We start from the raw sequence: 23,778 nt of genomic DNA, 5'->3' as shown, positions 1-23,778 counted from the left end.
TTCTAAAATTACCAATTTAACTTTATTTTCACGAAAGGCTAAATTTCAGAAGGGGCGAAGCACATTTTTCGCTCCCTTAATTTAAATTCCCAGTAAAATAAAGTTTTTGATTTCGAAAATAACTTTAAAGTAGAAAAAAAAATAGGGCTTTTTTTCTAAAGTTATCAATTTAACTTGACATTATTTTCACGAATGGCTAAATTTCAGAAGGGGCGAAGCACATTTTTCACCCTTCAATTAAATTTCAGAGGTAAATAAAGTTTTTTACTTAGAAAATAGCTTTAAAGGGGAAAAAATAGTGCTTTTTTCCTAAAGTTATCAATTTAACTTGACTTCATTCTCATGAATGTCTAAATATCAAAAGGGGTCTAATGTCTAAATATCACTCAATTAAACTTCAGAAGAAAATAGTGCTTTAAAAAAAAAACAAAAAAACAAATAAAGTTGAAAAAGGGTTCTTTTTTTTCTTTCTAAAATTGCCAATTTAACTTAACTTTATTTTCACGAATGGCAAAATTTCAGAAGGGGTGAAGCACATTATTCGCCCCCTCAATTTCAATTCACAGTAAAATAAAGTTTTTAATTTCGAAAATAGCTTTAAAGTAGAAAAAGAAATGGATCTTTTTTTCTAAAGTTACCAATTGAACTTGACTTCATTCTCACGAATATCTAAATTTTATAAAGGGCTAAGTATTCGCCTCTTCAATTAAACTCTTCAATTAAATTTAAGACAAAAATAATGTTTTTTTTTAAAAAAAAAAAAAAAACTTTAAAGTTGAAAAAAAGTTCTTTTTCTCTTCTTCCAAATTACCAACTTAATTTTATTTTCACGAATGGCTAAATTTTAGAAGGGGCGAAGCACACTATTCGCCCCCTCAATTGAATTTTAAAGGAAAATAGTGTTCTTTTTCTTACATTTTTTTTATAAAAACTTCAAAGTTGAGAAAAAGTTCTTTTTCTTTTTTTAAAATTACCAATTGAACTTAACTATGTTTTCAAGAATGGCTAAATTTCAGAAGGGGCGAAGCACGTTATTCGCCCCCTCAATTTAAATTCACAGTAAAATAAGTAATTTTTGATTTCGAAAATAACCTTAAAGTTGAAAAAGAAATGGTTATTTTTTTCTAAAGTTATCAATTTAACTTGACATTATTATCACGAATGGCAAAATTTCAAGAGGGGCGAAGTACATTATTCACCCTTCATTTAAATTTCAGAATTAAATAAAAAAATTTTCTTAGAAAATCGCTTCAAAGTTGAAAAAAGTTTTTTTCTTCCTTTAAGTTTACTAATTTAAATTGACTTTATTTTTGTGAATGTCTAAATTTCAGAAGGGGCGAAATTCAATATAGGTCCTTTTATTAAATTTCAGAAGACAATAAGGTTTTCTTTTTGAAAAAAAGCTACAAAATTGAAAAAAAAATTTTTGTTTTTTCCTAAAATTACCAATTTTACCTGGCTTTATTTCTGGCCTTTAAATTTATTATAACCTCTTACTTAAATTTCAGAGGAATATTAGGTTTTTTACTTGGAAAATAGCTACAAAGTTCAACTAAAAAGTTACTTTTTTCTAAAATTTTACTTTTTGACTATTTTTTAATCGGAATTTTACTTGATTTTATTTTCTCGAATGTTTAAATTTCAGGAGGGGCGAAATATATTGTTTGCCCCCTCACTAAAATTTCAGAGGGGGCGACTGCCCCCCCGGCTGGCACGCCACTGCTTAGGAAAGAGGTTCATAGTTGGTGATTTATCGAGAGATAAAAGAACCAAAAACAAAGCCTACCCTGCGTTTTTAATATTAAATTTTAAATAATTTGGCTACAGCTTAATCACTAAAAAGACCATGAGAATTAATATAACCCTGTAACTGAAACTACATACCTAATATGAGAAATAAATTAACTTAAGGAATAAAGAGTTAAAAATAGATTTTGATGTTTGATTTATTTGCAAGAGTGAATTAATGAGTTATACATTTGTATTGAATTCTAAAAAAAGTTAGGCGTTACGTTGTCTGTTAAGAAGAGAAAAAAATATTTATATTTGCATTTTGTAAAATATAAAAAATTAAATAATATGTTTAATTTAATTGAAATTGGATTAGGAACGATTAAAAAAATTAAATTAAAGAAATTTTAAAAGCTGGGAAATTTGTAATGCTTATTATGGCATCAGGAGAACATTATATTTTGAGCAATTTTTTCCTATTAAATTTGTCTCCCCACGTTTAAAAAAAAAAAAAAAATATCAGTTATGTTTTGCTGATTATTTTAATTTTTACCTCCCCCTTTTTTTAATTGTTGGTCTTTGCCTCAATTACCTAACTCTGTTAGGAGTTTTTGAATCTTTTTTATTATATTGCATTCTAAAAATTTCTTTCAAAAACATCCAGGTAAAGTTAAAGCTAAATTTGTAAATGAAATTAACACTGTTTGCTTATTATAGTCGATAATTCGAACTGTAAATGATTGCATAGTACTAGAAATTTGCATTGATACAGCATGTCTTTTTATAATTTTAAAGATATGTCTTGTATATATATATATATTATTACCAAATTAGTATTGATAAGCTATAATATAATCTGTTGTTTGAGAACTTTGAATAATTTTTTCTAATTTCCTCAGTTTATTTCAATTTAACTTTTGAAGTTTGCAGATAAAGCAAAAAAGCGATTTGAAGTCCCTATAGAAGTTCCACTTCCACCAGCTGAATCTCCTGATTATGCTGAATATTCAATAGATTTTATAAATGATCCACAGTTCGGTGTTATTGTCAAGAGGAATGACACAGGAACAGTGATGTAATGAAAAATATTTTATTTTAATTTTGTTTGCTTTGTTGTAAATGAAAAAAAAAACTTCTAACATTTAAAGTCCACGTTATAGTTGTATAGTATGATTATACTGAATATTCATTTGCCTATCTGTAGTTTAGTTCTTTTTTCAGGAGAAATGAGATAGTAACTGTGATGAAAAATTTTATTTTGCATTTGTTTGCTTTATTGTAATTTAAAAAAAATTTTAATAAGTAATTTTATTTTTATTATCTTTAGATTCTTGATCAAGTATTACAGATTAATAAATTAGGAATAGTAATTCAGTGAAAAGTCATATCTGCCATGTGTTAAGGAATTTATATGCTTAAACTAGCATATTTGATAACATAAATTCAAAAAGAGCTGTAGTAGTTTTTTGTGTGTAATTTGTATTTTTATAATTTGTGATGTTGCATTTATTTGTTTCATTTTGTCCAATTAGTTTTTAAATTTTTTTTTTTGGTGCAACTGGAGACATAGAGATAACAACATAGAGATAATGAAAAAAAAAAATTAGCTGATGGTAGAGAAAATGTTTTTATTCTTAAAATAATGTACCATACGAAGTAATGTAAAATACAGAGCTCATTCTAGGCAGGGTAAACAGGGCGCAGCACCCTGCTGCCCTTTTAGTCAAAAGAATCCACCCTGTTGCCCCTGAAGTAAATTAGTGTCCTGATGTAATAGACTCCATACCCTTTCTTTCCTTAACCCGTCTTTATTTTTTCCCCAAACTCTACAATGGATTTCTTAAACTTTTGTTGTTTTTAACTCTTTTTATTTAGTTTGTCATTGCTGTCAATACATAGATTTATATGGGAAAGGAAAAATACCCATCACACCCCCTTGTTGCACTTGTCGTTGAAAGTTTGCAGTTACTTCCACTATTATTAAATCATAATTATTATTAATCATTTTAATTAATAAATCATAACTACAGACACTCAAAAAACATACATTTATAATTTTATTAATATATGCATGCATTTTAAATAAATTACTAAGCTAATTAGCTCATTAACTCGATATATATGTTAATTTATTAATAAAAATTAGTAATTAATATGATTGCTTTGCTACTTTTAGTAAAGTTTTAAAAAAATTCTTTTACTAATTGACAATGTTATTTAATAGAACGTGTAAAGCCCACAGAGAGAAATTATTGCCTTTTTAGAATAATAATGCCCTTTTTTTAAACTTTTGCACCCTGCCCTTTTTTCTGCCTAGAATGAGCTCTGTAAAATAATGTAAAGACCTGAAAATTCAAATTTTCAGTTAGTAGCCACTGGCCGGTAGACTAATAACTTAGTAGCCCTTTTTATCTCAAATCTAATGAGTTGGTGACCAATACTGGCTGGTCTTTTGAATTTAATAGCCTCATTTTTCTTTTTTTTTTTTCGTTGCTAGGATTAAATTATATATTTCAAGAAAAGAATCATATTAGAAATAATCTTCGACCATAAAAAGTTAATTCAGCAATAAAAATAATATAAATATGTGACAAGATTTAGTTAAACATACAGACTTAACCTCAGCATGCTTTTTTAAAATGTTTTTTTTTTACTGTGCATTCATTGCACAGTAAAAAAGGAATAGAAAAAGTGACTGGTTGTTTATTTAATTCAAGTCGCCACTTTTTTTTCTTTACTCGTCATGTGGTAAGTGGCTATTTTCAGGTCTAGCAGCAGATGTAATTAATGCTGAAAAAAACCCATATTTTTTGTTCAATTTGGCAACAGAAAAACATATTTTATTTTTACTTAAATAGTGAATTGAAATATCTAAGTTATGTTGGTTTAAAAATGTAGTTTTTATTTTAAAATTAAATATTTTAAAATTTATTCTTTGGTAAGGAACCAAAGACTTTTTGCATCTTCTAAAAATGGAACTATGCAACGAGAATTAGATGTTGAAGCGTTTAAAAGATAAACCTTATAAATACGATAAAAACTCTAATTAATAAACACTTATTTATTAGAAAACATCAGCCATATACCCTTCTGCAACTTTCAAAGCAGACACATTGTTTATAACTTATTTCAATACTTTTCTGTTTGCCAGGTGCTGTAAATCTAAGTTTTTTTTTTTTATTTAATTTTTATTTTTTGGAACATCTATTTTATTTTGTGTTACAAAAAAGTAAAGAAAAATTTTTTTTTGAATTTATTTGCATGCAGCTATCTTTGAAGTACTCTTTTTCTTCTTCTTTCAATTACAATTCTTTGAATGATATTAGAATGCTTTCTTTTTTCCCCTACAGTTTTGACACCAATATTCCAGGAATGATTTTTTCGGAGCATTACATTCAGATCTCTACAATGCTGGCAAGTTCAAATATTTATGGATTTGGAGAACATACCACTTCAAAATACAAACGCGACGTGAACTGGAAGAAATTGAGCCTCTTTGCTCGTGATGGTGCAACAGATGTTAGTATTTAATGATTCAACAATGCTTAAATCGTTACAATGTTAAATGGTTTTTGTAGATAATATGTAGCTGTTCTCTGCCCTTAACATATGTTTTTTGAGAGCAAGGAAAAAACAAAAAAGTATTCAACATCCAATGAATAGTTTCTGTAATCAACATTCAATGAATAGTTCTATGAATTCCACAGGAAAACATCAAAACGAAATTTAAATATAAAATGTAATTTAAAATATATTAAATATTATTTAATAAGGATGTGAAACATTTTAAACAGATGAATTGTCTAGAACATTAAAACCAGTTTGTTTGTAGTACAATTGTTAAAGGCCCTCCTTTCAGTTTTTTTCCTGCAATCAGACATGTTTTGATGCTCTTTTTTTAATCTTATTTTCTCTTTATAATTCATTGGATTTCAATAATGTTTTTGTTTTTTCTCATCTTAATATTAATGTGCGGCTCCTAATTGGTGTATTTTTTAACTTCTAAATTGACCAGAACCATAATAATTAATGACAGTTAGGGTATCATTCTGTTTATTTTTTGGACTATTATTTATAAATTCATTGATAATTTTCTTGTTAATATTTTAAATTTTTATTTCTGTTGTCTTTGAGGCAATTGCAAGTTTTTATAGGACTATGTGCACAAATTTCGAATTAGCTGTTAATGTTTTTGTCTGAAAAATTGAACATTATAATTGCCCATAGAATTTTAAGTTGTAAATTTTAAACAATATCTTAAATTAAATCTGTATTATAAGCTATTTATAATTTATATGTTATAAAAATTATTTGCTATTTTTCTATCGAATTTAAAGTCTTTATTCTTTTTTTTTTTTAAATATATATATTTTTTTTGCTTAATTTGATCAAAGTGGTTTGAAAAAAAAATGATTGTCCTGATATAGTTATATCAAGGTAAAACTTTTATAATAAGTTCTAATTATTCCTTTTGCATTTTTTTTTGTAAGGAATTAACTTAAAATTAGTGATATTTTTCAGAAGTAGCATTTTTTCTTTTATTTCATGAATACCTAAGAAACTATAGAAAGTTCAAATCAAAATTGAAAGTGTGCAAAAACATAGTGTGTTATGTTATGAGGGAGGAATAATCAGGACTAGTTATCAAAATTTTGCCTTTAAAATTAAAACAATTTGTGTTGAAAGTAACTGTTATAAACCTGTAGCCAAATATTTTATAATGTTTATTTTTAATTTTCATTATTATGTTTCTTTATTCAAGTACAAAGAGTCTTAATTTGATTTACCTTATTAAGTCCCCAAAAATTTTAAGTTATAAATTATATATTATTAATATTATTTTTTTGTAATAAAATTAAGTTTTCTGTAATGAGTTTTTAAAGGAATTAGGGAAAGTAATTAATTTTAATAAAAAATTAATTCAACTTTTATGTTAGCAAATTTTCAATTGGCTATCAATTCTCTTTGATTTACTTTTGATTTGTAAAAATATTTTTAGTAAAAAGATTTTACAGATTTTTGTCGTAAAAATACATTTACTTGATGATTTTAGTATTTTTTTCTTCTTCTTAATTTCAGACTGAGAGTAATCTTTATGGCGTTCATCCTTTTTATATGAATATTGAAGATGATGGAAATGCTCATGGTGTTTTTTTACTAAACAGCAATGCTATGGGTAATATAATTTATAATTTATATTATATTTTTAGGAAACAATGTTTTTAATAAGTAAAAAATTGTTCTGTTGTCTATTTTTTTTTATTCATTGTTTATTTTTTGATTTTTCTTCACAGAAATGTCATTTAAATTTCAAATACTTCGCCGACACTTCCAGTGCTTAAGTTACTGTTCTTTAGTTTAACTTTGCGTACAAAATACTTAAATATTCATTTCTTTATTCAGTGTAAACATAAACTACTTGTGATTTGCGAGAGAAAATGGTATTATTTGTTGCCACAATAGGGTCTATATTATAATGATTTAATATATTTCAATTTTTTTAATTTCATGATTTAAATTTCTTAACTAGATCTAGATGATATAACATAAGATATTGATATTTAGCACCAGGCTTATGACATTTAAATATGATTCTTATGCATTGCAGAAATTATTCTTCAACCTGCACCAGCCTTAACCTTCCGAACCATTGGTGGTATTCTTGACTTCTATATATTGATGGGACCATCACCAGAAGAAGTAGTGAAACAATATTTTGAAGTAAAGTTAAAAAAAATTAACTAAATTCTTGTTTAATATTTAAATGAAATTTAAAGAGGGAAGATTTATATGTGATTCTTTGCTAGTTTATAGTACATGTTCGAAATTCCGCTTGAACTGTATTGACAAAATTCTTTAAATTTTTATAGATTTTTTGAAGATTTTGGTTACTTGAGTTTTGCACTTATTGGAATTTTAGATGGTCTATCTTTTATTGTATTTTTAAATATCCTATAATTAAAAACATATCAATTCGTCTAGTTACAAATAAGCAAAGTATTAAATCATTTTGAAAATTATTACAATTCATTCCCAGAAAAACTAGCAAAGAATAAACAAAAATTATGTGTATAAAAATTTCTTCTATTAAAAGAATTTATTATATTTAGTTTTTTATTGATGTCACAAATATTTCTTGACTTTCTTTCTAGCAAAATAAATATTGTTGTTGTCCCTTTTTCTCCAAATTTAAAAGAGGATGTAAAAAAAAAAAATTACATTAACAGAAATATGCATTTTTTAAAGTATGAACAAACACTGTGAATTTCAATTATAATAAACTGCAGTATTTAACTTAAAAGCAACACTTATCTTTAAAATCCACTATCAATTGATTGTATTGCAAGGTTTTCTTACTTTATCTACAATTGTTGTAATTTTAGGTATCAGTTTTCCGCTTTATTTCTACTGTTGTAAAATATTTTTTGATGCATTATATTTTTAAGGATGTTGGAAAATAACTTTATTGCCAAGATATTAATTATATCACAAACTTTAAAAATATATAAATTAGTGAAATAAAACTTTAAATCATTGGATTGATAAAAAGGTTAGGCACTATTTGCTAGAATTTTTAAACAAAATTTAGCAGATTAATTTCTTTCTCAGAAAAGAGAAAATATATAAATGTTTCTTTACTCTCATGTTTCCCGAAATGAGTTAAATCTATGTAACTATCACAACTTATTAACATATATACACAACTGTTTCTTATACAGGGAAAAAAAAATAGTTGTGTTTGTCTAAATGAAGATAAGGGATACTTAGTAATATATATATAAAAGAGAGCTCTAAAATTTATTTGAAAATAGACATGTCATAGTTTTGGTTTTATAAACAAGAACTTTCTTCTGTATCAAAACACAGAATGAATATCATTCATTAGCATTTGTTCTGTATTTCAAGACTGAGAAAAGTCCTTGTTCACGCAATCGAAACTACTGTATATCTGTTTTTATATCATATGCGCAGTATCATTATATGTGCTCTAATTAAGCACTCCAGCTGCACAAGGCGTATCTCACTCGTCTGGTTAGACTGCTATGTAAAATGAGTTCAGTCCTGGCAGACGACAGCCAGCATGTATATGCAGCAAGTTGCACAGTCAATTTGTTGTGGCGGAAAGTCCCGTCATTGGTTGTAGTCCATGGAAGTTTGGAGAGAGGATTACCAGTTCTCCACGTCATCTGACCAGGAGGGGGGGGGGTTACATATCTTGGCCATTAAAAGATAAAAGCTCTAAAAAATAGGGCTGGGAATTGGCCATAGTTAGGTGAAGTGTGTGCTCTAATTATGTTGTTTAGGTTTAATCTAGTATAAGTATGTAAATTGAATTAAGCAAAAATGAAGACCAGTTTTAAAATTTGCTGGGTTTTATTTAAATTCTCACATTTTTGTTCATGCTGTTTAGGTTTATTCATAGTGGCTGTATAGAATGAGAGTTATAGCTGTTAATAAGTAGTGAAGTCATGGATGTTTTATTCTGAAAACAAGATAGGAAAATAAATGCTTTTACTATCATTTTTACTTACTTTTGAATTCTGGTTTATTAGAGGATCAATCACTAATTCATTTTTGTAAAGTTATTAGTTTAAGATTTCTATGGTCAGTTTTGCTAAGTTTTTCATATTTAAATTATGATATAGTTTTATATTTTGCTGTATAGTATAATATTTTATTTAAATTTTTATATTACTAACTATTCATTAAGGGAATCTAGACATTCCCTATCTCTTCTTTATTTATCTTACATTAATTCATTTTATTCATAAAGATTAAACAATATTTAAATGTGTACTTTTTTTGACCAATTGATCAATAAGTAATTTGCAATCTTTTTTTGTAGTTGAAAGTTTAAGAAACTTGCCATTACTGTAATTAATATTAAAATTAATATTTTCCTCTGCATGAAATAGCATTTAAATTCAAACATAGTTTATTAATAAATCCGCTCACAAATTAGTTTTCGCAATTGTTTTCAAACACATTCTTTTAACTTTTTTGTTTATTATGTTTTTCCATTTAAAAAAAAAAAAAATTATTTTGTGATCTTATAAAATATTGTATTGTCTTCTTATTCTGAAACTGTAAATGGTGTGATGCATTTCTGTGAAATATTTATTAAAAATGAGGATATGTAGGAGAAAAAAAAATTCTTTTTTGAAGCTAAACTTGTTATTATTCAGAAAACATGTACTGACTTGTAAAAAATAATGATATTTCATCCATACTTTATGCATTATGTTAATCATTTTAAATATGCAGTTTACAATAACTATTAATGTTTCTAGATTTAGTTTTATTTTTCCAAATTACTTACAGATCATAGGATTACCTGTTATGCCACCATATTGGGCTCTTGGTTTTCAACTTTCTAGATGGGGCTACAACTCTATTGATGACGTGAAAACAGTTACACAGCGTAATATGGATGCAAAAGTGCCCTTCGTAGGTGCAATTCTCTGAAATTTTTTTGTATAAACTCTTCCAATTTGTGACAGTCTGACGGAATACTAAACTAATTTAAGGGCTTGGGAGTTATAACAATAAGCCCTACTCTTTCCAAAGGAGACTTTTTTTTATTTAAAACTACTACTTTGCATTGTTTCCAAAGAGATACTTTATAAGTTTCTGGATTATGCAAAAGAATGCAACACAATACAAAGAAATTAATTAGTGCTTAGATTACCAAATTGTAAATTATGGTGATTTTCACCAAAATTGCTCAGAAGAGCTATTTGAAAATGAGACCTCTCATTGTAATGCTCTAAGCACTTTTAATTCTGCTTTAGAAATATTTTTATTTTACTTTTAAATGATTCATTATTTAAATTAACTTCGTCATTAAGCATTGCATGATTCTAGAATGTATTTATACCACGTTATTTTATACAGGACGATAACATGTGAAAAAGAATTAAGGGATTACAAAGTTAGAACAATTCATGCTCCTGTAAAAATAATTGAAGATTATCTGTGTGCTACTATGCTTGCATTTGGAGTGATGTGACTGTAAGACATCTATCTCATTGGTGCTATCATACAATATGATGACACCACATTATTAATCCTCCATAAAAAGCAATAATACTAATACACCACTCAACATTTTTTATAGTCTGAAGTAGAACTTAATTTACGTTAATACATATATCGAAAACGTATATTTTTGAATAAATGAGTCAATAAATTTGATTACTAGCTGTCAAATTTTAGATTACAGCTTAAAAAACTTAGTATGAGTATTAAAAAAAGTTCTTTAACTTTTTATTCTATTTATTTATTTTTTGCACTTATTTTACTCTGCTAAAAAGTGGCAATGGACATGAGTGGAGTAAGATGAACCTACTTAAGTTTGACATTCCTAAAGTATTTGAACTGAGCTAGTTAAACACACAGGTTACAAATATTGAAGTAGCTGATCCACATAGTTGGTGTTTGGCTTTTATTTTGTAGTGTAATCCAAAAAGAGAAGAAAATTCCTGTGTGTGGTACTAGGGCAAATATTACCTTGTCATACTGTTTCTGATATATATATATTGAGTTAAATCTATGTAACTATCACAACTTATTAACATATATACACAACTGTTTCTTATACAGGGAAAAAAAATAGTTGTGTTTGTCTAAATGAAGATAAGGGATACTTAGTAATATATATATAAAAGAGAGCTCTAAAATTTATTTGAAAATAGACATGTCATAGTTTTGGTTTTATAAACAAGAACTTTCTTCTGTATCAAAACACAGAATGAATATCATTCATTAGCATTTGTTCTGTATTTCAAGACTGAGAAAAGTCCTTGTTCACGCAATCGAAACTACTGTATATCTGTTTTTATATCATATGCGCAGTATCATTATATGTGCTCTAATTAAGCACTCCAGCTGCACAAGGCGTATCTCACTCGTCTGGTTAGACTGCTATGTAAAATGAGTTCAGTCCTGGCAGACGACAGCCAGCATGTATATGCAGCAAGTTGCACAGTCAATTTGTTGTGGCGGAAAGTCCCGTCATTGGTTGTAGTCCATGGAAGTTTGGAGAGAGAATTACCAGTTCTCCACGTCATCTGACCAGGAGGGGGGGGGGTTACATATCTTGGCCATTAAAAGATAAAAGCTCTAAAAAATAGGGCTGGGAATTGGCCATAGTTAGGTGAAGTGTGTGCTCTAATTATGTTGTTTAGGTTTAATCTAGTATAAGTATGTAAATTGAATTAAGCAAAAATGAAGACCAGTTTTAAAATTTGCTGGGTTTTTATTTAAATTCTCACATTTTTGTTCATGCTGTTTAGGTTTATTCATAGTGGCTGTATAGAATGAGAGTTATAGCTGTTAATAAGTAGTGAAGTCATGGATGTTTTATTCTGAAAACAAGATAGGAAAATAAATGCTTTTACTATCATTTTTACTTACTTTTGAATTCTGGTTTATTAGAGGATCAATCACTAATTCATTTTTGTAAAGTTATTAGTTTAAGATTTCTATGGTCAGATTTGCTAAGTTTTTCATATTTAAATTATGATATAGTTTTATATTTTGCTGTATAGTATAATATTTTATTTAAATTTTTATATTACTAACTATTCATTAAGGGAATCTAGACATTCCCTATCTCTTCTTTATTTATCTTACATTAATTCATTTTATTCATAAAGATTAAACAATATTTAAATGTGTACTTTTTTTGACCAATTGATCAATAAGTAATTTGCAATCTTTTTTTGTAGTTGAAAGTTTAAGAAACTTGCCATTACTGTAATTAATATTAAAATTAATATTTTCCTCTGCATGAAATAGCATTTAAATTCAAACATAGTTTATTAATAAATCCGCTCACAAATTAGTTTTCGCAATTGTTTTNTATATATATATATATATATATATATATAGTAACCTAATAACATTAAGATACTTTGAACTATCAATAGAGATATGTCTTGTTAATGTACAACATAATTTGTTCATTATTTATAAGAGAGAAAAGTTTAATTTTATACCTATATTTTTTATTTGATTTGCCTCATTTTAGGATGTTCAATATTTTGACATAGATTACATGAGCAGCTACAAAGATTTCACATATGATAGCAAGCATTTTCAAGATTTACCAGTTTTCATTGATGAACTTCATGAGAAGGGCAAAAAAGTTATCATTCTGCTGGTAATAATTTTTCTGATATGATTTATTTTATATTAAAATTATTTTTTATTTGATGCTCATATTTTATACATGAACAGTTACCCAGTTTTGTTCACATAATTTTTGACATTGATTTTAAAAATATATGTTAAGTGTGGTTATTTTAATACACCCTGTAAATTTTATAATTGTACTTTGCTATTTGACTACATGTTTCCTAGATCTCACTTCAAGATAATTTCTTTTTCTAAAGTAAAAAGTGTGTAACTTTATTTGTTGAGTGAAAAACAGCGTAGTTGATAGTCTTATTTTACTATTTATATAGTGTAGTTGTTTGTTACTAACAGTAAGCTTTTTAAAAAGTTTATATTCAATTTTGTTATTCAGGACCTTAATTTTTATTAAGAACTTTAAACCACAACTTTCAGCTATCTTTTCATTTTTTTCTTGTTCCTTTTATTTAATTTATTTCCTCAAAACTTTAAATTAAAAACTAATAATAATTGCAAGAGAGTTGTTTTTTTATATATAGTAGGGAACTGATTATCCAGAACGATCGGAACCATCGCTATTCCGGATAACTGATTTTTCCGGTTTTCTGAATCGGTACAAAAAACCGTTTCTTTTATATTGTTAAACCCAACTAAAAAAAAAAATATTAGGAAATAATCTTAAAAAGAAGAAAAAACGATGAAGTAATACAGTAATGATTATTTCTAAAATGATGGTATGGTGAATATCTTTCAAAAAAGAAAGAAAATCCTAAAATCTTATGAGGAAAAAATTAAAAAAAATTATCGAATTTTGTTCCGGTTTTTTGGTTTTCCAGCTTTCTGATTTCCGGATAACGGGTTCTGTACTGTATAAACATAAATTGAAGCTTGAAAAATTAGAAGTTCAGCTGCAATTATATTTTTCTTTTTGAAAACATTTGTTTGTTAAACACACACACATATATGTGTATATATATAAAAATTAAAGCTTGAAAAATTAAAAACTTAGCTATAATTATATTTTTAATTTTGAAAATTTTCTTTTAGATGTCTAAGGTAGTTTTATAATAATCTTGAGACAATAGCAATCTTTTCCCAAGCAATTATATTCCATTAATGAATCAATACTATGTTTATATAGCTAAATACGTGAATATACCCTCGTAGAATTTTATAGAAAAAGACTACATTTATGAAACAAACTAATGGAAATTTTTTACTTTTCCAGAAATTTAATCATTGAATTTTGTTCTTATTGACCTCAATTTTTATTAAGAACTGAAAAAACTAAATCTTTCAGCTCTTTTTCTTGTAGCTTTTTTTTATTTATTATCTTTAAATTTTTAATTAAAAACTTATAATAATTGCAAGAGTACCAATTTTTATTTTTAAATATAAATATAAACATAAATTGAAGCTTGGAAAATTAGTAGCTCAGCTACAATTAAATTTTTCTTTTTGAAAACATTTGTATTTTAGATGTCTAAGGTAGTTTTATAATAATCTTGTGACAATAACAATCTTTTCTCAAGCAATGATATACCATTAATGAATCAATACTATGTTTATATAGCTATGTAATTATCCCTTCCTTGAATTAGATATAAAAAAAAACCATTTTTATTAAACAAATTAATGGAAATTTTTCTACTTTTCCAAAAATTAAAGTACAAATTATTCTTGTTTTAAATACATCCGAGGATAAATAAACTGCTGTAACTATATAAATGTACAATTGCCACCTATTCTAAATGTATATTATAATGCAATTTAATCTCTCCTTTTTTAAAAATAGATTCAACTTAATTATACGATTTTATCATTATATATTATATTGAATAAAAATAGTAATTCAGTTAAAATTTATGTTCGATGATGATTTTCTTATTCTCTTTTTTAGGACCCAGTTGTGGCTAGCAATAAAACACTTGAATCAAATTACCCTGCTTTGGATGTAGGAATGAACAGAGGAATTTTTGTTAAAGTTAATGATTCTTACCTTGAAGGACAGGTTTGTTTAAATTTCCTTTAGTTTTAGTATTATATACCACTATTATTTTGTTTAGTTTTTAATGGAACATATAATTTAAAACATTTAATGTTTCTATGTGCATGATGAAACAGAACTAATTATGAAAATGTTGTGTGGTTTGTTTTAATGAAATGTGATGTGTCGCAATAATTTAAAATGCATCCAACCTTTGTTTTAACCAGGGATGGTGAGTTTCTTTCCCAGTGGGAAAAACCAGCTCGGAAAGAAACTGATTTCTTTCAATCCAAGTGGAAGATATTTTTCAAAATGGGATATTAAATATTAAAATAATTAAATAGTTCCTAAATACAACCTAGTTTTAATAATTGGATTAATAGTAATAAAATTTAATATAAAAATAACTGTAGCCATACAATTTTCTCTATAAATGAGTACAGTAAAACATTAATATTTATTTAAATGAGAAACTTTTAATGTAATCAAATTTTATTAATACTTAGTTAACAAATCACATACTAGCATTTATGGTACTACAAATCACATATTTAATTTACAGTTACAAACAGCGTACTGATTTGCATAATCAAAGTACACTGTTGAATATAAATATTCAAATCGACTCTTAAATATAGAATTTAAAATTCTTTATAAAACTAAAATAAATAATACAGGTATAGGACAAAATAATAGGACCACCTGTGAAAGAATGGAGTCCTTTTTGACCGTCCAATAAGCGGCGGGCACATGTCGCAACAATGTGCCACCTAGTGGTGATGAAAGGCAAGGTATCTGTCTAGCATTTGGCAGTGTGAGATTTGCAAGAGAAAAATCTGTTTGTAACAAAACGAGATTATGTCCGACCTCTCTGACCTTAAAAGAGGCATGATAATCGGAGCTCGCCTGACTGGAGCGTCCGTGTCCAGAACAGCAAACCTTGTAGGTGTTTCAAGGACTCTGTTGGCATACACAAAGTTTGGTAAGGTGTCTTCGGTGAGGCACAACAGCGGCAGGAAGTCGAAGTTGTCAGACCGTAATAGACGGGTGTTGAAGAGGATAGTCGCTCGAAAACGGAAGACTACACTGCCGGTGATAACATCCGAGGTGAATACCCACCTTCAGAACCCTGTATCCATGAAAACTATTCGACGGGAGTTGCATGCTGCTAACATTCATGGCAGAGTAGCTATTCCAAAACAGTTAGTTTCGGCGCGGAATGCTTTGAAGAGACTACAGTGGTGCCAAGACCACCTAAAATGGACACAACTGCAATGGGAATAAGTCATCTGGTCTGATGAATCCTCCTTTACACTATTCCAGACCACCGGAAGTGTGTTCATGTGGCAAACGCTGGCAGAAGCATTTCATGTTGACTGCCTGGTTCCAACCGTGAAACATGGAGGAGGTTCTGTGATGGTGTGGGGCGCTATATCTGTTTGTGGATTGGGGCCTCTCGTTGTCTTGAGGGGGGTGGTCAAAAAGGACCATTACCGAAGCATTCTTGCAGATCATCTTTACCCTATGCTTCATACTCTCTTTCCGGGAGAACGTCCTGTGTTCCAAGATGACAACGCCCCTGTTCACACGTCTCACTATGTTCAAACATGGTTAAATGAGAATAATGATGAAGTTGACCTTCTAACGTGGTGTCCTCAGTCCCCTGATCTCAATATCATTGAGCCTTTGTGGGGTTTTTTGGAGAAAAAAGTCCGTGCTCGGTTTCCTCCTCCACGCACATTCTCTGAACTCGAGACTGCCCTGCAAGAGGAATGGCTGCAAATTCCAATAAACTTTGTTCAAGACCTTTATTTGTCAATCCCACGCTGAATGCAAGCTGTCATCCTGGCCAAAGGTGGCCCAACTCCTTATTAATAAAATATTTTCATTTTTTCACAGGTGTTCCTATTATTTTGTCCTATACCTGTATGAAAATAGTTATATGTAAGAGTTTTATCTTAGAGACTTTAACTTTCTTGTACCATTTTTAAATTTGTGATAACTAAAAGGCAACAACTGAAAAAAAATTCGTGAATTTTAAAAAAAATTTAAATAGTAGCCATTTAATATGTTTTCTAAGTAATGACAGTAAAACATTAATTTATAACCCTTCAAGAGCAAATACAAGTATTTTAAACATACAGGCAAAGAAAATGGAGCATATTATCAATGAAAATAAAACTATAATTTTGAAAATTAATCCAAAACAATTAGATCATATATTTTGCAAAATAAACTAAAAATTAGTATAATTGACAGCAAAGGAGGAACTGATGAAGGTATAGTAAATAGATTAAACAAATCCCTAAGCAGTTATGCTATCCTCAATAAACAAACACAGCAAATGATACAAAAATTAGAATTTTCAATACTAATGTTAAATTTGTCCTACTCTATGGATTGGAGACATGGCATTGCAATGAAAATAAAATTAAAAACTTTAAGTATTTATTAACAACAGTTTAAGGAGAAACTGTATCAAGTGATTCCATTAAATTTGTAACACAGAAATGCTCAGAAAAGCAACACAGGAACCACTTGCACAGGAAATATAAAACGCTTATAGAAATGGGTTTATCATACTCTGCTTAAACTTGAGAAATTTTAAGTGGAATAAGTTTTTGAAATTTAAAACAAGTTATTAACAGTTATTTGGAAATCTCTGAAGCAATAGAAGAAGACTTAGAAATACTTGGCGAAGAGTGATTATAAAGGAATTGAAAACAATAGGCAAGACATGGAAAGAGACAAAATATCTGGCCACAAATATAGTGAGATATAGAGCTATAATTGACACACTATGCTCCAATTCAGAGTTAAAAGGAATATGTGTGTATGTAATTCCAATTCGTTCTTTTACATTTTAATTTTTAAAAAAAAGTAGAATTAGACATTTTACCGTAAATTTGATGTAAAATGTGATCATCTGCTGATAAAATCAAATCAAATGTGTTCCATCATTTCTTTGTTCATGAGTTGTATTTATTGGTGTTTTATTTGATGTTTAGATGTGGCCGGGAAAAGTATACTATCCAGATTTTACAAATCCAGATGTTAGACCTTACTGGACACAAATGTGCACCGAATTCAGGAAGTTTGTCAAATTTGATGGACTTTGGCTTGTAAGTATTTACTATCACTTAAAATTATCTTTAAACATTGCACTTTTTTTTAAAGTTTGTAGGGATATGATCAATCCGTGCATCGTTCTCTTTTGTAAGAACTATTTTAACGGTATTGTAAAAAATTAAACATTAATCTTTTTGTTTGCTACATATATGCTTTATATTAAATATTCTAAAACTCATGACTCACAATTTTACATTTTTTCACTTTATTGAATTTATTTCTATTTATTTGTTCCCTCAATCTCTTCCCTAGATTCAAAGATTATGAGTGATTTACAGATGGATATTTTCTTTATAAGATTAAAATGCATTAATATTTAATGCAATAAATGATATGTAATTGTATGCACTTTATAAAAAGTGAGAAAGTATTTTCAATGCTAATAATAATAATGTCCCCAATTCTTTCTTTGGGGTTTTTCTTTATATTTTGAAACTTCTTTACTTGTGTAGTAGTTCTGATTTTTTTCCCCTGGTTAAAATGCTTGCATTTTAAGAAAACATAATGTAGAATGTGTATGAATAAAAGTGCTTCATTTAAATGTACCTCAAATGTAAATATTTACTTATGTATGCTTATAATTAAATTTTTTTAAAGGATAAGAATGAACCATCAAATTTTGTAGATGGTTCTTTGAATGGCTGTGGTAGAAATTCTTTGAATTATCCACCTTATGGAGTTGGTATGTCTTTTCTTTTATGTCTTATTTTTGTAATCATCTTTGTTTTTTTAATGTAACTTATTTTTTGTAAGCCTTTAGTTATGTTTTTGAACCATTTTTAAATCTATTTAAGTTAGAAATTTGAGAAGATAAAATAAATTACTTATGAAACCTACAGGGAAATAAAATATATAAGTTAGCTGGTACCCGATTAAATCTGATCAAAAATCAGCTGTGTACCAAATGGTTATTTATTTGACTCTGGTGGACTGTTTTTTTCTTATAATTCAGATGAATAAAATCAAACATTTAGAAGAAATATAGTTAAAAAATATTTTTAAATAGCAAACATAAAACAGTAAATTTTTATAACAATTGCTTGAAATAAATTTGTGCTAGGCGCTGGAGGCTACGCATGGTTGAGGCAGCCAAGGCCTGTAAGGGGCTGTCATGCTGAAGAAGAAGAAGAAATTTGCTTATTATACAGATGTGGCCATATATATTCAATTTATCTAGATTCTAAAGTTTGTTATGTATGGCCTATGCTGGCACATATACCTTTACGTTCCTCAGAATAGGTTATTACTAACAGGCTCGAAATTAAGTTTTGTTTTAACTTTAAGTAACTATCCTTTTCTTAAAGCTTTTCAAATGTGGACAAAACTATTCATCTGGTAGCAAATTTTTTCAGGTGATAAGTTCCAAAATTGTAAACTTGGATTTCTATTAAATTGAAATCAAATTTTGATTAAAAATTTTCATTTCTGTAAACTTTTTAAACGAATGAGTTTATTTTGCTTATACGTATTTAAAAAGTATCTTTTCAAGTTTTAGTAAAGGTTTTTTGATCTTAACATTATTTAGGGTGCCTACATTATAATCATCTTGCCAACAAAATAAAATGTTTATTGTATATCAGACTATGGAAATATGACAGCAACTTACATTTTTAATTACACTGTTATGGGAGATGTTGTCGCTTTTCCTTCACAAAATCTAGAATAGTTTGGAGAAAAACTGGGTGTAAGTGAGATGCCTGCAGTTGGGAACTGTTTTGGAAGTATGCCATTTATTATCCGTTATGACATGCTTATCCCGCATTTACTAATGTTCATTTACAAATTATCAATTATTACTTGATCTGATTTATTTTTTTCTTTTGATTAGTTTTTGTTGGTTTTGTATGTGTATTAATAGGAAAAAAACTTTTTTCGTAAGTATTTTTATTAAAACTTATTTATAGTCAGCTACTTATATGTATAATAATTAAGGACATTGCTCTGTTATGACATTGCTCACATTTTTTTTTGCCCTAGACACATAGCAAATAACAAAACAAGTAACCAAATAATAAAAAAATTAATCAAAAAATCGAATGATTAAATATAAGTTAAGTCCCAATTAAAAATCAATTGGAAATTTTTTAATAAATATCTCATTTTTTAAAATATGTTATATTGCAATAGGGAAGATTGTTATTCAGAGAAATACTTTATAGAAACAAGCGTTGTAAAAAAAAACAATGTTGACTATTAAGTTATAATTTACTTAATAAACTTATAGTATTTATAAAATACCCAAAAGTTTACGCGATTTTATAAATTTACATAATACGCCCGCAAGTGCTTTTAAAAATACTTAAAATTCTGATAATGTTTTTCTCTTACATTAGAGAAACTAGTTTGCTTTGCAGCTAATACAGGCTTGAAAATAATTGCAATGTCCATAACTATCAAAAAGTTGCAAAATAATACAACTTCAACTTTAATTTTTAAACAAGGATTTGCAATCATAATATATTTTTTATTTACCGTTTTTCAGGGGTGCACGGTTCAATACTCGGTGGTAAATTGTTTGAAAAAACTATTTGCATGGATGCTGTTCATAGTGTTGGGAAGCACTATGATATACATAATTTATATGGCTATTTCCAATCTAATGTAACTTACAGGTCAGCCTTTTTCCCTTCTGGAATTTTGTTTATTTAAAAGTTATCTTATTACTTATTTTTATTTTCATAGAATATTTTTAATAAAGTTCTTTAAAATTTCTTACTTCAAAAAAAAAAAAAAATTTATGTTTTTTGGTATATATCAAATGTTAATGTATATATTGAGCATATGTATCCCAAATAACAGTTTTTTTTGTTATTAACTTGAATAGTGTAGGATTGTTTTCTTAAAAAGGAATACAAAAAGTTGTAATTTAGAAACTTTTCCTCTTACCTTTCAAAGGTTAATGATGAAATATGTATAATAATGATAAAAGTGTTTTCATGTTAGTGGTTAATTATTGCTAAATTGTACAATGCATATGCTGAAGTAATGTCAGAAATCAAAAAATATTTCTATCAATTTCAATGATTAAAATGTTTTTTCACAAGGAATTATCTATTATTTTGATAATTGATGTCTTAAAATAATGCCAAGGCTTTATAAATCAAAATATTAATGTCAAGTATAATAACTGATGTGTTAAGCAATAATTATTAATCCATCTTGCATTTTTTAATTATAAAAGAAGAAAATTTTTATTTCTTCTTTTAGGAAACTGACTAAATATTTTGAAAAAAAAATGTGGTTGTACTTATTTATTTTTTATAGATTTTGGCTGCTAAAAATGTTGGTTGTTATCTGTCGCCTTATTTAACACCTTATTTAAAGCATTTTTGATATAATTTGTAAATCTTGTATTTTTTAATTAGTTTTCAATGTGTATTTAGTTTGTTTGTGCATATATATATATTAAAAAATATATAATTATAATTTGGGGTTGTATATATAATATTAATTGGATTTGAAGATTGGTATTAATATATATTTTTTTAAAAAAATTAAAAAGCCAGAAACAAAATAATGAAAAGATATAATTTATTCATCAGCTCACATGATTATATCTGCGAAAAGGAGTGCTTTCTAATATTGTATCAATATACCCAATGCAAAATATATCAATACAATAGTGTGAGGAGCACTAAAAAAATTGAAAGGGAAATAGAACACATTAAGTAAAAAATATGTACGAAATAAAGCATCACACAGAAAATACAGAACATAACGCAAAACGAAATCTATAAAGCGAGTAGAGAATTCAAATTTTAAGAATAATTAAAAATATTTTCGTAATAAGATTGCCAAATTACAAAAACAGAAGGACAAATAGAGTTAGAAGCATAAATAGAGGGATCTTTTATGTCACATCCTTACTGCAGTATTGAAGCGCGTTTGATTTGTTAGTTACCTTTTATTGGCCCAAAAATGGATGTGAGCAAGGTAATAATATTATACTGGATAATTTAAAGTTTAAAATTAATGAGGTTGGTTTTTTATTTTGCAATTTTAATGATTTTATGAAATTAACATTTTTTTTAAAAAAATGAAGCATGATTTGCCATTTTGCACAGATTTTTAGCCACAGATTTGTCTGAATTGGATTAGTACAAGGTTAAAATAAAGATTAACAAAGAAGTTTTTAGTAAATTTATTAATAATAACATACAGTTAACTCAATGATTTTATACAGAACTTAATTTCATTAGTCGGGTATCAATTGTTTTTTTTAATCAAATTTTGAAAGAATTTTTCTATTTGTTTTTTGGATAAATAAACATTACTACATATTCTTGTAATTCTAATAATTTGATTTAAAAAAGTATTTAAATAAATGTTTTTAGAAGCATTAGAATTCCAAGTAATTAGTTTGTTTATATTAAAATTAAAATCATTTCTTTTATCATATAAATCAACAAACCAAATAATTTTTTTTTAAAATTCCCAAATCCAAAATATTAAAATTAATACAGTAGGGAATCGATTATCCGGAACGATCAGGACCATCGCTATTCCGGATAATTGATTTTTCTGGCTTTCTGAATCGCTACAAAAAGCCGTTTTTTTTTATTATTAAACCCAACTAAAAAAAAATATTAGGAAATAATCTTAAAAAGAGGAAAAAACGATGAAGTAATACAGTAATGATTATTTCTAAAATGATGGTACGGTAAACATCTTTCAGGAAAAAAAAAAATCCAAAATTCTTATGAAGAAAAAAAAATTATGTTTTTAAAATGGCGGGAAAATTTATCGAATTTCGTTCCGGTATTTTGGTTTTCCGGTTTTCTGATTTCCGGATAACGGGTTCTGTACTGTATTATCATCATGATTACAAAGCAAGATTAATTCCTCGGGGTAAATAATATTTAACAAAATTGTGTAATCTTGAAAATTAAAGATACTTAAATCATCAATAAATCTAAAAACAAATTTAATTATTACGAGTAATATTACGAGTATAATTTTGTTAATAATAGTGAAATAAATTAGCTAAGAGAGATGAAAACTTAGATCCTTGTGCTATTCCATCAATTTGAATAAAAATGTTTTCCATTGTAAAGACAATTATTAAAAAGACGAAAATAAATTAGAATTTCCCAATTATCAAAATTGCAATTAAGGATAGTTTTAAGATCGCAGTAATAACTCAGAAAAACATCTTTTAGTTTAGAAAGGGGTGGTATTTTGTAATCTGGCAATCTTATTACGAAATTTTTTAAAATTATTCTTGAAAGATTCCAGTTTGTCTAAGTTCATTTGAATTCGCTACTCGCTTTATAGATTTCATTTTGTATTTTCTGTTTTTTGCTTGATAGGTTTTTGTGTATATTTCTTACTTTATGTGTTCTATTTTCGTTTCAGTTTTCTTTTTTAGTGCTCCTCACTCTATTGTATTGGTATATTTTGCTTTGGCTATATTGATACAATATTAGAAAGCACATATTTTTGCGGATATAATAGTTTGAGCAGATGCAGAGATTATATTTTTTCATTCATTTGTTTTCCGGCTTTTTAATATGCATCTATATATATTTTAAAAATATTTTATTTTTCTTCTGTTTTCATTAATTTTTATTATTTTCCACGTTTTCTCTATATTTTTAACTTATTTTATGAGTTCTATTTACTTGTAGCTTATGCACAATGAATAAAACTTATTTTCTTTGTTTTTTCTCTTTTTTCTTATTATCCTTTCTGTCGTTATTGTGCTATATATACATAATGCTAGTTTAATTGCTTTGCCTTCAGAGAGTTTTTTTTTTAAAATTAATATTTGAGTTAAACATCTTTTTTTAAATATC

At 27.1% G+C, this 23,778-nt stretch overlaps 1 protein-coding gene across 2 annotated transcripts in view; it reads left to right on the top strand.

The window, feature by feature from the left end:
• LOC107450552 (lysosomal alpha-glucosidase) overlaps positions 1-23,778 on the top strand; it is a 47,885-nt gene that overhangs the window by 7,181 nt on the left and 16,926 nt on the right. For both annotated transcript variants that reach the window (XM_016066375.4, XM_016066374.3), the window contains exons 3-12: positions 2,655-2,806; positions 5,082-5,250; positions 6,811-6,907; positions 7,340-7,452; positions 10,054-10,179; positions 12,764-12,895; positions 14,768-14,878; positions 17,863-17,976; positions 18,581-18,665; positions 20,466-20,595. In XM_016066375.4, the coding sequence (XP_015921861.1) occupies positions 2,655-2,806; positions 5,082-5,250; positions 6,811-6,907; positions 7,340-7,452; positions 10,054-10,179; positions 12,764-12,895; positions 14,768-14,878; positions 17,863-17,976; positions 18,581-18,665; positions 20,466-20,595 (1,229 nt within the window). The remainder of the gene's footprint in view (positions 1-2,654; positions 2,807-5,081; positions 5,251-6,810; positions 6,908-7,339; positions 7,453-10,053; positions 10,180-12,763; positions 12,896-14,767; positions 14,879-17,862; positions 17,977-18,580; positions 18,666-20,465; positions 20,596-23,778) is intronic.

The sequence above is a fragment of the Parasteatoda tepidariorum genome, chromosome 7, assembly GCF_043381705.1.
Source record: "Parasteatoda tepidariorum isolate YZ-2023 chromosome 7, CAS_Ptep_4.0, whole genome shotgun sequence".
In the NCBI taxonomy this organism is placed as follows: Eukaryota; Metazoa; Arthropoda; class Arachnida; order Araneae; family Theridiidae; genus Parasteatoda; species Parasteatoda tepidariorum.
The sequence above is the reverse complement of the archived record's forward strand: the minus strand, read 5'-3'. Positions and strand labels throughout refer to the sequence as shown.